The 17,929-nt window shown below is 33.2% G+C and overlaps 1 protein-coding gene across 3 annotated transcripts in view; it reads left to right on the top strand.

Moving 5' to 3' along the window:
* The window catches only part of LOC114329551 (prolyl endopeptidase), a 170,945-nt gene extending 154,534 nt beyond the window's left edge, over window positions 1-16,411 (top strand). For all 3 annotated transcript variants that reach the window (XM_050641308.1, XM_050641306.1, XM_050641307.1), the window contains exons 13-14: window positions 11,484-11,677; window positions 16,191-16,411. In XM_050641308.1, the coding sequence (XP_050497265.1) occupies window positions 11,484-11,677; window positions 16,191-16,256 (260 nt within the window). In that variant the 3' untranslated portion in view covers window positions 16,257-16,411. The remainder of the gene's footprint in view (window positions 1-11,483; window positions 11,678-16,190) is intronic.
* The last annotated feature ends 1,518 nt before the right edge of the window (window positions 16,412-17,929 follow it).

Below are 17,929 nucleotides of genomic sequence, written 5' to 3'. Positions count from 1 at the left end.
TCTAAAAGATCTAATACGTGAAGCGTACCATCAGAGGAACAAAGCGTCTTTAGGGCAGGTAGATCCACAATAGACAACATTTTCTCTATAACTCAAGTAATAGAAAAAAGGATGTCAAGAGACCAAGAGTTGAATTTACTCATGGTAGATCTAACGAAGGCATATGACACGGTCCCCATTAATAGACTTTGGGAAGTACTAGAAAAGACCAGCATAAATGTATCTATTATACAGGCACTCAAAGAACTATATAGAAACTCGACATCCAAAATTAAAAGCGGAAATAAAATATCAAAAGGTTTCCTGGCCACTAAAGGTCTAAGGCAAGGATGCTGTATATCGCCAGTATTATTCAATATACAGGGTGTTTGGTAAAGAATGGGCCATAGCTTAACCTCAGGTTCCTGAGGTTAAAATAGGCCGATTTAAGCTAACTTACCTTAGTACAAAGTTTATAATAACCGAGATACAGGGTGTCAAAGTTAAACCTTTTTTTTTATTTATTATTGAATATTTCCTGACAGGTATGACATAACAACATGAAATTTGGTATGTGGGGGTTTTTTGGGTCGAGAAAACTAAATTCCCTACCAAAAATTATGCATTGCCCAGAGGGCGCCACATACGCCTTTCAGCACTCATTTATTACGTTTAATTTTTTTTATCCCTCACTCTGTATAATTATGACATTAAGATTTTTATTCTCCTATTAGTTTTACTTAAAAAAGGTATACTTCTTTCATCTCCCTAAACTCAACCGTTTTCGAGATAAACGCATTTTAAATCTGCGATACACCATCATTTTTAGCATAATATCATTGTAGTTACACCCCAAAAATAACTTAAAACCATAAAATTATCCAAAAATGTATCGCAAATTTCTTCAAATGGAATTTGCGATGCAATGACATAAATTTGAGAACTGGCACAATTATTATGGTTTTAAGTTATTTTTCGGGTGTAACTACAATGATATTATGTTAAAAATGATGGTGTATCGCAGATTTAAAATGCGTTTATCTCGAAAACGGTTGAGTTTAGGGAGATGAAAGAAGTATACCTTTTTTAAGTAAACGTAATAGGAGAATAAAAATTTTAATGTAAAAATTATACAGAGTGAGGGATAAAAAAATTGAACGTAATAAATGAGTGCTGAAAGGCGTATGTGGCGCTCTCTGGGCAATACATAATTTTTGGTAGGGAATTTGGTTTTCTCGACCCAAAAAACCCCCACATACCAAATTTCATGTTGTTATGTCATACCTGTCAGGAAATATTCAATAATAAATAAAAAAAAAAGTTTAATTTTGACACCCTGTATCTCGGTTATTATAAACTTTGTACTAAGTTAAGTTAACTTAAATCGGCCTATTTTAATCTCAGGAACCTGAGGTTAAGCTATGGCCCATTCTTTACCAAACACCCTGTATATACAGGGTGGTTCATCTTATTCGCCTCGGTGTCTGTACGGAAAACCACTTGATATTTTAAAAAAATTTCTTCACAGTAATATACAGGGCCATTAATACTACAATCTAAAAATAATGTGAATTATACAGGGTGCTCCAAAAAAGAGTGGTATATCAAAGTTATATTTTTTCTTATGGAATGCCCTATATCTGATGGCATTACTGAATTGACCTTAAAAAATAAGCTATACTTTTATAAGAGTTCCCTATACCTAAATACAGGGTGTTTTGATTTATTTCGATTTTTATGAAAATGTAAGGTTTTAGAAAAAAATAAATATCTACGAATCTAGGAATCAGTAACAAATTCCTTCTTGGATCTTAATAATAGACTATTTAGCATACTTAAACAGATGCTTACTGCAACAAAATTTCTTACAGGGTGGTCAAAATATGAGATTTTTCTATTAACAAATTCAAGCTGTAATAACTTACTTAATTTAAATGGAACACCCTGTATCTTACTAGTTTATCGCGTAGAAAATATACTTATCTTTCAATTTGTATTAGGGTTTCCTACACCTATCTTTTTACAGGGTGGTCAAAATATTAGATTTTTCTATTAACAAATTCAAGCTGCAATAACTTATTTATTTTAAATAGAACACCCTGTATCTTACTAGCCTATCGCGTAGACAATTTATTTAGCTTTCAATTCTTATTAGGGTTTCCTATACCTATCTCCCTTCATTTGTTAAATATTTAAAGATTTCCTAATTTGCAAGCTTTAAAAATTAGAATTAAGTAAATATGTCGTGGTTACATATTATGTACAACACATCACCAACACCGGCAATATACTTAGACATGATACTGTCAATAATAAAATTTTCATTGTTATCATGTAATCACACACAGTGTTTTATTATTTTAGTTGATTTTGGCCTACATGTGACATTAAATAATATGTTTATATTAAACTGCATACCCTATATTAGATGCCGTATTCTGGAAGATACTTAAATTATATTTCATTCCGTATAAGTATTTTCCATATCTTAAACCAATGGTTATTAAATAAATTTAAGAACACCACTTTTTGTTTGAATCTTTGAATCGCAATTACAGACAATTAAATGCAATGGCTACTATGACGAAAACGAGCCTATTGTACAAAAATATGTAAAAATGGGTATTTACAGAATAACATGGGAATTAATATTTACAGAATAACATGTGTATTGAGAATGTTTACATGGAATTGAAGAGATTTTAAATATCTTCCATTATAAAGAATAGAATATCGAGTATGTCATTTAAAATAAGAACACTCTGTGTGATTAAATGATAAAAATATGAATTTTATTAACGAAAGTATCTTGACTAAGATATTTAAGTATATTGCCGGCGTTGGTGATGTGTTGTACATAACCACGACATAGGTACTTAATTCTAATTTTTAAAGCTTACAAATTAGGAAATCTTTAAATATTTCAAAAATGAAGGGAGATAGGCATATGTAACCCTAATAAGAATTGAAAGCAAAGTAAATTTTATACGCGATAGATTAGTAAGATACAGGGTGTTCCATTTAAAATAAGTAAGTTATTACAGCTTGAATTTGTTAATAGAACAATCTAATATTTTGACCACCCTGTAAAAGATAGGTATAGGAAACCCTAATATAAATTGAAAGCTAAGTAAATTTTCTACGCGATAGACTAGTAAGATACAGGGTGTTCTATTTAAAATAAGTAAGTTATTACAGCTTGAATTTGTTAATAGAACAATCTCATATTTTGACCACCCTGTAAGAAATTTTATCGCAGCAAGCATCTGTTTAAGTATGCTAAATAGTCTATTATTAAGATCCAAGAAGGAATTTGTTACTGATTCTTAGATTCGTAGATATTTATTTTTTTCTAAAACCTTACAATTTCATAAAAATCGAAATAAATCAAAACACCCTGTATTTAGGTATAGGGAACCCTTATAAAAGTATAGCTTATTTTTTAAGGTCACTTCAGTAATGTCATCAGATATAGTGCATTCCATAAGAAAAAATATAACTTTGATGTACCACTCTTTTTTGGAGCACCCTGTATAATTCACATTATTTTTAGGTTGTAGTATTAAAGGCCCTGTATATTTCTGTGAAGAAATTTTTTTTAAAATATCAAGTGGTTTTCCGTACAGAGATCGAGGCGAATAAGGTGAACCACCCTGTATATTGATGAAGCCCTTAGACAATGGAAGAAGAAGTGCAATGGAATGGGACTACCGATAGGAGATGCGATACTGTACACGCTGCACTATGCAGATGACCAAATTGTAATTGCACAGGACAAGGAAGATCTGGAATATATGGCAAGGAAACTAATAGAGGAATATAGAAAATGGGGCCTGGAGGTGAATACCAAAAAAACACAATATCTATGCGTAGGACGGGAAGAAACGGAGAACCTGAACCTGGAACAGGAGACAATTACAAGCTGCAATGAATACATATATCTGGGAATAAAACTAACTAGTACAGGACGAAACGAAGAAAATATTAAGGAAATGATGGTAAAGGGAAAACAGGTGATAGGAGCCCTGAATTCGGTAGTGTGGCAAAAAAATATAAGAACAAAAAATAAAAAACGAATTTACAACACAATATTAAAACCAGTGTTAACTTATGGAGCTGAAGTCTGGCAATTAACCAACAAGTACAAAGATAAATTACTAGCCACTGAGATGGATTTTTGGAGAAGGTCAGCAAGAAGATCTAGACTAGATCACATAAGAAACGACGACATTAGACAACAAATGGAACGGAATTACGGACACGTAAGACGAATGGACGAAAGGAGAATCCCAAAAAAGTGTTAGAATAGACCCCCACAGAAAAACGAAAATGAGGAAGACCAGCAACTACATGGATAAAGGGCATCTCCAAGGCGATGTCAAAGAAATCTAAGAGAGGAAGACTGCCACAATAGAAAGGAGTGGCGATTAGGAACGGAAAGGCGTAGAACGCTATAAAACCGATATAATGTATATGATTCTGAATGTGACTACAGTTTTTCGATCCAGTATTGGGCTACGTCTACACCCTTTGTATTTGCGAGCCATAAATCATCGATTGTGCACTGTGATGGGCAAAGCCTGCATACTCTTAGGTGCTCCACATTCTGTATTTCCCCACATTCACAAAGTGCGTCGTCATCTCTTTTTATACTCCATTTAATGAGGTTATGTTCATTCCATTATAGGCGAAGCAGTAAAGCACTAAAATCGGCCTTACCTCTGAAAAAAAAAACGACAAGACGGATCTTAATAATTCTTTTTGCATTCGATTCGTGAATGCGCCAGAAAACTTTGTGACCCCGAACCATGATATAATATTGAAAAACTGCAAACAAAAAATGCATTAAAGTGCATCTCAAATAGACAATTAAAAAAATTCAGAACTCGTCATTTATCGGCGGAAATGAGTTCAATTTTGTTACTCGGAGGTTTTTGGGGTTGCTGAAAACGAATATGACGTCGTAAGTGATCTCCGGAGTACCTGGTGCCTAGGGTACCTACTGTTTACCTCGTCATTAAAATTCATTAATAGAGAGCGGAATATATGCAAAGTGCATATATAGATGCATATATTGCATATTTTCAGACAACAAACACAACATTGCATATTTAAGCTAAACAGGATTTATTTTGCATATTTTAAAAATAAATTATATAAAAGTTTAAAATTTTCCTCTCTTAGTTGGAATTTTATAACTTCGATATGAACGAGCTCGTTATTTATCTATCTATCGCTCATTATTATCTATCTGGACTTTCCCATTACTACCTGAATTTAACAATTATGGGTGTTCCCAGAAAAATATTATTTTATTAGCGTAGCAAGTCGTAGGTACCTACCTGCTTTTAAGGGTCTAATATTTATTTTGTCAGTTTCCGGCCAACATTTGTTTAAAGTAAACGTTGTATCGTATTTAGTGTTTTTGAAGTGATTGGTATATATTAAATTTTAATATGTCTACCATTCAAAAAAGTGCTTGGATAAAGAGTTTTCCCGAGTTAAAGCTAAGTGGAGACAAAGTATTTTGCAAGGCCTGTTCCAAAATCGTAAGTTACATTCATTTTCACATTTCATTTTTTACCAGATCTAATAAAGTCATTAGAACAAAGAAATTTACAATTAAGTGCTTTGGTTAATCTTGTTAACACTTTTTCTGCTCATTGTCAAAAAATTCCCGGAAATACAGGGATTACAATTAGAAATAAATTAAAAAATGTTTTAGAAAAAAATGAGGGCTTCGATTGTTTGAGGAAAGTTGTACGTATTTTTGAAGGCAATTTTTCTGAAGATCTTACGACTTGGCAAATTAGTTTACTGCCTAAATTAAAATATTGTCCTATAACATCAGTAGATGTAGAACGAACTTTTTCTGTATCCAAACACGTTTTTAGTGATAGAAGGCAAAAGTTGCTAGTTGAAAATTTTGAAAAATATTTGATTAGAAATACTATAATTTAGATTCTTAATTTAATTATAATATCAGTTTTTGTGTGCCATTTCATTTGTTTTTATGTGAAAAATAAATATGTATTAAACATAAATGTAGGTTGAATTTTTTAAACATAAATGTTTATATTTAATATATTGTTTTATTTTTGAGTATTTTTAATATGCATTTGCATATTTAGACAAATTTAGAAAAAATACCTGCATATTTGTAGTAAAAGTAATGCATATATATGCGCATATTTTGGTAATGTTGTGTTGCATATATTCCGCTCTCTGTTCATTAAAAAATTAGTCAAAAATCATTACTCGGGGGGTTTTTAGGGTCACTAACGACGAATATGACATCGAAAGTGATCTACGGAGTACCTGGTGCCCAGGGTACCTACTGTTTACCTCGTCTTGTGGAGTTTTCGGCAAAAAATGTATTAAAAAATTAGTCAAAAATCATTATTTGGGGGGTTTTTGGGGTCCCTAACGACGAATATGACATCGGAAGTTATCTACGGAATACCTGGGACTCAGGGTATCTACTGTTTACCTCGTTTTCTGGAGTTTTCGTCAAATTCATTTAAAAATTAGTCAAAATTTATTACTCGGGGGGTTTTTGGGGTCTCTGGCGACGAATATGACATTGGAAGTGATCTCCGGAATACCTTATGCCCAGGGTACCTACTGTTTACCTCGTCTTCCAGAGTTTTCGGCAAATTCATTAAAAAATTAGTCAAAAATCATTAGTCACGCGATAAACAGTAGGTACTCTGGGCACCAGGTACTCCGGAGATCACTTCCGATGTCATATTTGTCGTCAGCGACTCCAAAAACCCCCGGAATAATGTTTTTTGACTAATTTTTTAATGAATTTGCCGAAAGCTCCCGAAGACGAGGTAAACAGTAGGTATCCTGGGCACCAGGTATTCCTGAGATCAATTTCGATGTCATATTCGTCGTTAGCGACCCCAAAAACCCCCCGAGTAATGATTTTTGACTAATGTTTTAATACATTTTTGCCGAAAACTCCACAAGACGAGGTAAACAGTAGGTACCCTGGTCACCAGGTACTCCGTAGACCACTTCCGATGTCATATTCATCGTTAGTGAAATGATTTTTGACTAATTTTTTATGAATTTTAATGACGAGGTAAACAGTCGGTAACCTGGGCACCAGGTACTCCGGAGATCTCTTATGACGTCATATTCGTTTTCAGCTAACCAAAAACCCTAGAGTAACAAAATTGAACTCATTTCCGCCGATAATTGACGAGTTCTGAATTTTTTTTTCGTCTGTTTGAGATACACTTTAAGAATGCATTTTTTGTATGCAGTTTTTCAATATTATACATATGTATAATGGCTTGGGGTCACAAAGTTTCCTGGCGCATTCACGAGTCGAATGCAAAAATAATTATTAAGATCCATCTTGTCGTTTTTTTATCGGAGGTTCAGTGCTTTATTGCTTCGACTATTAGGTGGTTCTGGGTGTAGGGGAAACAGTTCGGGTGGTTCGATGCTGACATTTCTCATAAACCTTAAAAATTTGCCTGTACATATTGCGAGACGGTCTATGGTGTTCTGGTGATGCGAATCCAGCTGTCCGGTACATTAGGGATTGAGGAGTAGATTTCATACAGCCGCTAGGTATTCTACATGTTTCATTTAATGCAGTGGTGACTTGTTGGGCGTGTCTAGATCTACCCCACACGAGGCAGGTGTATTACCCGTTGAGAACCATAAGGCCTCAGCTGTAGAAGACTATAAGACCTGTGGGTTTGCACCCCACTCGCTCCCTACAAATTTCCGGGGAAGGTCTTTTCTCGTAGTAACCGAGAAAAGAAATGACCGAAGAGAAAGAAATGACCGAGGAGACCGTCTTATTAACTTCTGTCAAGAACACAAAATGATACTTAGTACCACCCTATTTAAGCTTCCTGCCCGCAGAATCTATACGTGGAAATCACCAGCAGATACTTCAGAGAACATCGTAAGAAATAAAATAAATTTTATCGCTATACCAATAAGATAAGAAACGCAATCAAATCTGCAAAAACATCCCCTGGAGCCGATGTGTCAACAGACCATAATCCAGCTCGAAGTTGTATGCAAGCGTATCAAGAAAAAAGCTTTAAGTGAGAGAATAGACATTAAGAAACTGTCTAATCCTAATATTAGAGGAAAAGTGCAAGAATCCCTACACAAAGAATTAAACAGGATAAATGAGAATATATCTGAAGTAAGTAAAAAATGGGATGAAATTGAGCAGGCTATACAGACAACATGTGCGCAGCTATTGAAACAAGAAAAAGTGAAGAAAAAGGAATGGATGACTGAGAATATCCTTGACATGATGGAAGAGCGATGGAAGTACAAAAACAAAATCGAACCAAAGTATCGAGAAATACACAAAAAGAATGTGTGTGTACTTTGTACGCACGTAAGAAGTTATACTTCTATTACATATTATGTGATTTTAACGAAATTGATATAATGTACTTTAAACAGTTTATTTATATTTTATTTAAATATTAAACTAATTTTAATACTTACTACTTTTCAAAAATTTTTATTAAGACAATACCAAATATTTAAAAAAATAAAAGAATAAAACGCACACAAACACATTGAAAAATGCCACAAAGAAAAAATGATTTCTGAACGATAATAATTGTTGGCAAAAATTTTAAATACGCATTTTCTGAAAAAAAAAATTATATAACAAATATACTTACAATCATAAAAGGCATAAAAAATAAAAAAATAAAAACTTGCATCGGGATTCGAACCCGCGAATTTGGGGACGCTTTGATTCGTAATCGAAGCCTAGACTCACTCATCCAATTACACATTATTTGTCATGTGGAAAAATAGGGCAACTGAACTGAATAGGGTTTTACTGTTTGACAGTTATTCTGAATTTAATCAAATTTTGTAGTTTGATTTTTGTGGAAGAAAATATTAAAATATAACAAAACAATAAGAAAACAATATATTAGATGAAGATTGGTAGAACTTTTGTTGGTAATCAAATTAAGCATGCAAATCAAAGCATTACATACCGACTAGATAAATAAATCTACGCCAAAAAATCATAATTTAAAAATAAAAATCGGACCTAATTTCGGATATCTCTCTAAAATCCCCATTCTTGAGAAAATAAATTTATTCCAACCTAATCCAAATGTATAATTACAATATGATTATAATAAAAACTACTTACCAAATTAGAATGAGTTTTCCTTGTCCAAAATAGTCCAACAGTCCAAAAATATATATGAAAACTATTTAAAAAGGCAGTATAACTATTAACTAACTTTTGTTTGTTGTTTCTTTTCCCACAAATTTCAAAACGCAACAACCATAAATAATCAAACCACAGCTGTGCCACAGCCGACATATTTAATAATTTTTGACATGTCACCTGAACATCCAATCAGAACAAAGTTATAATGCGACTGCGCCCAGATTGAAGGTTTTAATCATATTAAAATTCACCCTCATATCGCGCCTAAAGCAGTATAACTTCAAAAAAATAAAAACAAAAATCAGAGAAGCTAAAGAGGAATGGCTGTCGGAAAAATTCAAAGAAATTGAACAATTTGAAAAGAAATACGATTAAGAAAACATGCACAAGAAGATAAAAGAAATGACAAATAAAAGAAAATACAACAGCTCAGCAACGCATATCTATACTTGACACCAACGGAATTTTGATCTCAGAACCAACAAAGATTCTAGAAACATGGAAGCAATATGTTGAAAACCTCTTTGCTTCAGACCGCCCTAGTAATTACTCAATTGAAATCACCGAAAACAGTCCTTCCATTCTCAATTCAGAGGTAGAAAAAGCAATATGGTCCCTCAAAAATAACAAATCTCCAGGACCTGACAATATTCATGCTGAAGTGCTAAAACTCTTATGCGAAACGGACAATTCATTCCTAGAAACTCTAACCACTCGTTTTAATAATATATACGGCAGCGGCGGAATTCCGGAAAATTGGTTACAATCAACCTTCGTGGCCATTCCTAAAAAACCAAGCACTAAATTGTATGACCAACATAGTGAACATAGACTGATAAGCCTAATTAATCATATCACCAAAGTCTTCACCAAAATCATATATAACAGAATCTACAACAAGTGTGAAGCGGAAATCAACGAGTCACAATTTGGTTTTAGGAACGCTTTGGGCACAAGGGAGGCAGTTTTTTATCTGCAAGTATTAGTACAGAGGTGTAGAGATATGAACAAGGATGTCTATTACTCGAACTTGAAAGCCTTTGACAATGTGAGACATGACCAACTAATTAAAATTCTACAAAACATAGGAATTGATGATAAGGACATCCGAATTGTGAGAAGTCTCTACTGGCATCAGACAGCCAGAGTAAAAGTCGGCAATGCGTCCACAGCGAGCATTGATATCAGAAAAGGTGTGCGACAGGGACTCCCCTCTCCTTTTTAATATTTACTCCGAACAAATTAAAAAAAAGCACTGGATGAAGCAAACGAAGGCATAAAAATCAATGGAGAATTGACAAATAACATCCGATATGCGGACGATACAGTCGTACTTGCCAGTAGTATCGACGAACTTCAGTATCTTATGGACAGTGTACAAAGAGCGAGTGAAGAAAGAGGACTTAACCTCGACATAAATAAAACAAAATAGATGCTGGTCAGCAAAACTCAAAAACCTGCCAGACAATTGAAAATAAAAACCAATTAATTGAACACGTTGACTCGTATATATACCTTGGAACAGTCGTCAACTCGAAATGGGATCAAACAACTGAAATACGATTTAGAATTGAAAAGGCCAGAGCAACATTTAACAACATGAGAAATATATTCACCCATTCCGACATATCTCTCCCACTAAAAATACGGCTGCTAAAGTGCTATGTATTTCCAGTCTTGCTGTATGGCGCAGAGGCATGGACGCTGACGGAAACATTAATGAGAAAGCTGGAGGCATTCGAAATGTGGGTGTATCGACGTATCCTCAAAATATCCTTGATGACTCACACCACCAACGTACAGGTACTGCGCCGAATGGGAAAACAAAAAGAAATCTCTTTCACAATTAAGAAACGGAAACTTGAATACCTCGGTCATATTATGAGACATGATAAATATCATATACTCCAACTGATAGTACAGGGTAAAATAGATAGCAAACGCGGGCCCGGAAGAAGAAGACACTCATGGCTTTAAAACTTACGCCAATGGTTTGGACTAACATCGATCGAGTTATTCAGAAACACCGCAAACAAAATTAAAATTGCTAAATTAAAATTGTCCGCAATGGACAAGGCACATGAAGAAGAAGAAGAACCTTTTGTCTTGTACTCAGACAGTGGAATTTATATTTTAGTGATCGGTCTAGTATGATTCCAAGATCTTTGGGCCTCTCAGTATGTTCTGTTGCCCCTCGCAAGATATATTCAGTTTTACATGCGCCAAATGGTTGTTGAGATTCTCCAAATGAATTTTTTAAAACTTAATTTTCCCTTATTCTGTTAAATAGAATGTATATTTGTAATTATTTTTCTAGACTCATCTCAGCAATATCCAGCAACTCTTTTGATGACTGCTGATCATGATGACAGAGTTGTGCCGTTACATTCACTGAAATTCATCGCAGAATTGCAGCATCAAGCTGGTAAATCATCGTTTCAAACAAACCCGTTGATGATCCGTATAGAGACAAAAGCTGGACATGGAGCAGGAAAACCTACTTCCAAAGTTGTGAGTATATAAATCCAATATTGAACATATTACGTAGTTTTCATCACTGCCATTTTCTTATCTTGTTGTATTTTTTCTTTTAAATTAATTTTTTTGTAAAGACTTTTAAAAACTACACTCCTGGTTAATAAAATTGTGGTTTAAATGAGGAGGAAATAAAGATTGATAATATAAATCGTTTATTTAAAATACTAAAAAAGTAATAATAGAAAAATAAAGAATAAATAAAATTTTAATTGCCCACAGTTGGCTGTTATTTAGGTTTAGTGTCGGCTATTGCCTCCCCTATATATCTGCGAATGATTTCAGTACGCCTATTTCAGTACTTTATTTCAGTACTTTATTTCACGTTTAGAATAGAACATTGGGCTTATGGAGATCAGTGTTGCCAAAACTCTCACGCACGTGTTGCTACTAGACTGTCGATATATGATTCATTCAAATCAGAGCCGTATTCAGCACTGTGTAGATGTAGTTAACTTTATTTCACTAATAAACAGATACGTATAGTTGAATACAAAATAATGCATTATAAACACTTGTTTCTTTAATAGACAGATTATAGATATGTAATTATGATGGTCTGATAAAAATGTTAAATTTTACTATTGTTTAACATTACAGGTGTATGAAAGCTTTTACCCCAGGCTGTGGGTGAAAAATAGGTCGATTTCAGGATATAATTCAGGAATTTTTGAAACCTATCAGGTGTTGTAAAGGACGATGCCAGGAATAACTTCTACTAAAATGTAACCAAAAATATTTTGCGCTTTTTGTATATTGCGATTTTCATTTGTTAAATTTGCAATTTTTTAAGAATTTTAATTTTGCAGCTTATGATATTCATTTTAGAGAAAAACTTTTTAATAGAAAGTTGTAGTAAATTAAAAAACCTACAATTTGAGCTAGGGTAAGTTTAATTTCGTTTATTGGTTATTGTAAAACAGCCTGCGAAAGGTCCAAAATGGCCGTTTTTTTACAATTGCATTATTTATTGTACAAATCATTTTTTTATATTTTTTAAAGCTTTAAAATGAAGATCTTTCAATTACAAACATAAAAAAAGTTGTAAAGCCAGATTAACGAATTTGTTGCTTAGATATTATAAATTGTTTATCCCAAGAGGTCAAATGTCGAAGGCTTTAACTTTTAAAAAAAAAATCGTAGAGAGTTGGTGAAACATCCAATCTCCTTCTAAAGAGTTATATTTTCATATACTGATGCGCCCATCTCAAAACAGATCCGCCCATCTCAAAACAGATGCGCCCTGGACTATTAAGCAGAAAATAATTTGATGAAGTACATAATATAATAACATCGTAAAGAATTGTATGGCTTCTCACCAATGCAATGAATTGTTCATACATTTCGTATATAACCACACAAAATTGTACCAGAAACAAACAACTGCTTCTGCCAACTATCACACGGATATGTCAAATTATTTTAAAGTATTCTTTTTTTTTTAATAATTTATTCTTTATTTAAAACTTTAAGAACTATGTGTGCCCGGTACTATAAAACTATTTGACATATCCTTATGGTACTTGGCAGAAAGTGTCGGTACTGTAGACCCTACTAAATTATGTTAAATGATCGTTTGTGGTTAATACCAGAGGCGTACGACTGGGGAAGTGATTGGTTGACCCTTCCCAAATTCTACTGCACTGATGAAACTGCTATTTTAGCATAATTTTTAGATTCTCCAATACTTTCTATGCAAATAATATACTCTTCATTCATAACGATAAAGTCATTAGTTTTCGAGATATTTGAAGATAAAAATGAAGAAGCACACTTATTTTGATTAATCAATTATGCTCTTTCGTTTTTAGCTTCAAATATCTCGACAACTAATGGCTTTATCGTTACGAATGAAGAGTATGTTATTTACATATAAAGTATTGGAGAATCAAAAAATTGCACTAAAATAGAAATTCCACCAGTGGCGTAGAATTTGGGAAGGGTCAACCATTCACGTTCCCCCGTCGTACGCCTCTGGTAATAGCCAGAAACGTCTGTTTAACATAATTTAGTAGGGTGTACAGTACTAGCACCACTTACCAAATTTCGTGTTGTCGCATGCCTGTCAGGAAATATTCAAAAATAAATAAAATAAAAGTTTAACTTTGACACCCTGTATTTCGGTTATTATCAACTTTTGTACCAAGGTAAGTCAGCTTAAATCGACCTATTTTAACCTCAGGAATCTAAGGTTAACCTATGGCCCATTCTTTACCAAATACCCTGTATAATTTGATATTAAAATAAATCATTTTTATTAGTTAAAAACTGAATCAGAGAGGTCTAGAAGCCTAGAAAATAAATAAAAAAATTAAAAACAAAAGTTTTTCTATATTTAATATATTATAAATACAAATACATAAATATATAAATAAATATTCGTCTGATTTTGAAGTAGATATGACAGAGGTTGAGACTCTACTGTAGGAGCTATAATCAACTTTAAAACCCCTGGGTACAATTGACCAGCTTTTTTGTTTAGAATTTCTCTGAGGCTGTTTATCAGTGGATCAGATGTTATGATCAACCATTGAAAGTACATCTGTAGTCGTGGCAATACGTGAACAGTCTCTGGTGTATTGCTACCGGAACTTGCGGCAATCTTTGTTGCTTGCTTCTTGAGCTTCTTTTGAAAGCGGTCCAAGTGGAACTAATGCTGATTTGATTACTTCCATACTATGTATAAGTATTTTATGTACAGTGGCTTTCAGTACCATGAAATGGCTCTTATGGCTAAGAAAAAGTTCTCTGCATTCAAGACAGAAATTTTCAAATCTCAAAAAAAATGTTGTGCTCGAGTGTTTTGGTTATCATAAGTCTTATGTGCAGTTAAGTGGAAAAGGTGCAGATATTACATATAGCAAATTTAGCCCTTGTACAAAAGGGTCCAAGTCAATGCCATCATTTGCCAGTTTTTCAAGTTGCCATCATTTGCCAAGTTTCAAAACGAAGGAAATTCATTCGTTCATCATACAAAGTTTTTTTAATATTGTTTGGTTATCAGATACATTTATTAAATTGGAAAAAATGAGCACAAATATTATCCATCTTCAACGATTAATCTGTATAAATTAAGGAAAACTTAAATTTCGTGTGAAAAAATGATAAACGGAACTCAACTGATTTATTCTATTACAATAAAAATACGTATCTGGACGCTATTACTAAAAAAAAAGAATGGTGTGGAAGTGTGTGCAGGTTATAATAAGTATTATTATTAATGGGAAATGTGCAGCTATGATATATTGAAAATTTAGCCCGGGTACAAAAGGATACAAGTAATTGCCACCCTTCCAAAGTTTCAAAACGAAGAAAATTTCCTTCGTTCTTGTTTATTTTTATTACGGAAAATACAGTAAAGAAATCATCACTTTAATTTTTGATGTAGCTATAACATTTATGGAAGCACACAAAAAACATACTTTTAGCTTTTTTTAATGACTAGAAAATAGTAAAAAAAATATTTATTAAAGCCCTGCATATCCCGTTTTAGTATACTAGGGTTGGATAAAACGGTATAGGTTTACAATATTTAATTTTTTATATAAAATTTACTAAAAAAATAATTAAGTAGACAAATAACTGCAAAGGAAATTTTACTCTTAAAAGAACAATATCTTCAGTAATCAGAAACTTAAAAATAGGCGTTTTTTATATTTTATGGCAAAATGGGAAATAAGACCTTTTATTTAGGACTAGGTACGTATATCAGAACAAAAGTCACATAAAAATATGTCGTCCTCTTCTGCGGCATGAGAACACACTTCGTATCGCTATTTAAAAAATCAATAGGCCAACAAATAAATACGTGGATAAAACGGGACATAAAAAACTCTATCCCATTTTATCCAACTTATAAGTGTCCCACATTGTCCAACTCAGACACTTTTCCAAACAAAAATGGCTGCTGCCTAAACGTGAAAGTAAAATTAGATATAATACACATGAGACTATTCGTTAATACATGCTTAATTAAATGTAACAGTCGCCGGAATTATATTTTTATATATGAAGGCAGTATAATGTAGAAAACAGCCTACTTAAGCGTACAAAGTACCAAAAAAATAGGGTAAAAAATTCTAAACACAACAACTTTTCATCAACTAGTGGCATCGGGGTAAACGAACTGAGAATGACGTAATGACAATTGATAACAAGTTTTCGTCGTTGTCCGATTGATAGCAGCACTAGTTGGGTTCTAGGCTAGGTATCCCATTTTATCCCACTATCCCGTTTTATCCAACTCTCCCCTATCATTGTTTGCCAAATGTCAAAATTTTGTTTCCACGGCGATCATTTAAGAACATTAAAAGCGGTTTCATTGTTATGAATGAACGTTTTTTATTATTAATGGTTACTTTCTCCCCTTTAAGACCACTATACGCTGAGAAATTAAAAAAAAACATACAAAATGCAAGTATCAGGATTTTTTTGACCAGGAGTGCATATAAAGGTTAAAGCTGTACAAATAATTTTTTTTATGTTTCAGATCGATGAAGTGGCTGATTATCTTGCATTTATCTCGAAGAGTTTGTCGCTGAAATTTATTGAATAAAATCAAACACCATCATGTTTTTAAAATTTTAAATTTGTACCTTTTTTGTTGCCATGTGTATCTAAAGTCTTTGTATTTTATATATTTTTTCATTATATTTATAATTATGTAACATGATTGATAATACACACAAATGAATAAATTTTGTATGAAAGTATTGTGTTATGATTTTTGAGAACGCCATAGTAGCACCATTCTACCATTTGCGAAAGCTAAACTAACTGTAGAAAGCAAGAAGAAAGATGGACCTGGTCCAATCATTCACGGCATTAGGGCTACACGCTACACGGTAATACGGCTAAAACTAAGTATATGAAGATGAAAAACAATAAATAATCAATTAATCAAGTCGGAAAATTGTTTCACTTCGCACAAATTTTTTTTAGATTCTTTGGGTCATTATGGACAAAAAGGTCTCTTCCGATTTTTCTCTCAAATTGATTGTATAAAATTGATTTAAAATTTGAAAAGTGGCCATATTCAACGCTTAATAACTCGGTTAAAAATTTTTATTATGAAAGTCAGAAACTGACCAAATCAAAGTTTAAAGCCCCCCTACAAGATCCTGAAGAAATTTTTGTCAATGTTTTTTTACAAAGCTGTTATTTTTAATTACTAACAATGAGCGATAAGCGCTATTGAGACGGCCATCTATTATGGTGTGTCTCTCTCGGGAGGAGAGAGATGCACCATTATGTATCATGTCTCATAATATGACCGAGGTATTGAAGTTTCCGTTTCTTAATTATGAAAGAGATTTCTTTTTGTTTTCCCATTCGGTGCAATAGCTCTACTTGGTGGTGTGGATCGTCCAGGATATTTTGAGGATACGTCGGTACCCCCATATTTCGAATGCCTCTAGCTTCTTCATTAATGTTTCCGTTGTTGTCCAGGCCTCTACGCCGTACAGCAAGACTGGAAATACATAGTATCTTAGCAGCCGTAGTTTTAATGGGAGAGATAACGAGCGATCCACAATTATTGGGATCAAAGCTAGCCGTGCAAAAAATTACGTGTCTTGTTTTAATCTGAATTTATATCATTGGTTTATCAATTAATTTTGATTAACATTATTAAACATAAAAAATCAGTCAAAACCTTTAACACAGAACTTTAATCAAAAATAAAAAGAATTAACAAAATTATAAGTAACAATAATACAACGGCGGATCCAGCAACCTTGCAAGGAGGGGGCAATGAAATAAAAATTTTCTCGTCACTCGCGTACGCAGGATTCTTCTTCGGTATAGGCTGTTACTTTATTTTTCTTCATGCACCATGTCCTTTCAGAACGTTGGTTACTATCATAGCTATCTTAATTTTATTCACTGCCACCCTAAATCAGCCACGAAGTGCTTTTTCGTCCTGGACTGCGTTTTCCTTCTATTTTCACTTGCATAATATTTTGTAGCAACCTATATCTGAAACTTCTCATTACATGTCCAAAATACTCCACTTTTCTCTTGTTGATGCTTTCTATAATCTCAGTAGTCTTGCTGAGACGTTCTAGTATTGTGGAGTTTCGAATCTTTTCGAACCCAAGATACTTTTAAAATTCTTCTATAGAACCACATTTCGAAAGCCTCAAGGAGATTTAGGTAAGTAGATCGATTTTATTCACAGTCCAAGACTCGATACCATACAGTAAGACCGAGAACACGTACTTTGGAGAA

The sequence above is a fragment of the Diabrotica virgifera genome, chromosome 10, assembly GCF_917563875.1.
Source record: "Diabrotica virgifera virgifera chromosome 10, PGI_DIABVI_V3a".
NCBI lineage: Eukaryota > Metazoa > Arthropoda > Insecta > Coleoptera > Chrysomelidae > Diabrotica > Diabrotica virgifera.
This window is presented reverse-complemented; position numbering and strand designations above follow the sequence as displayed.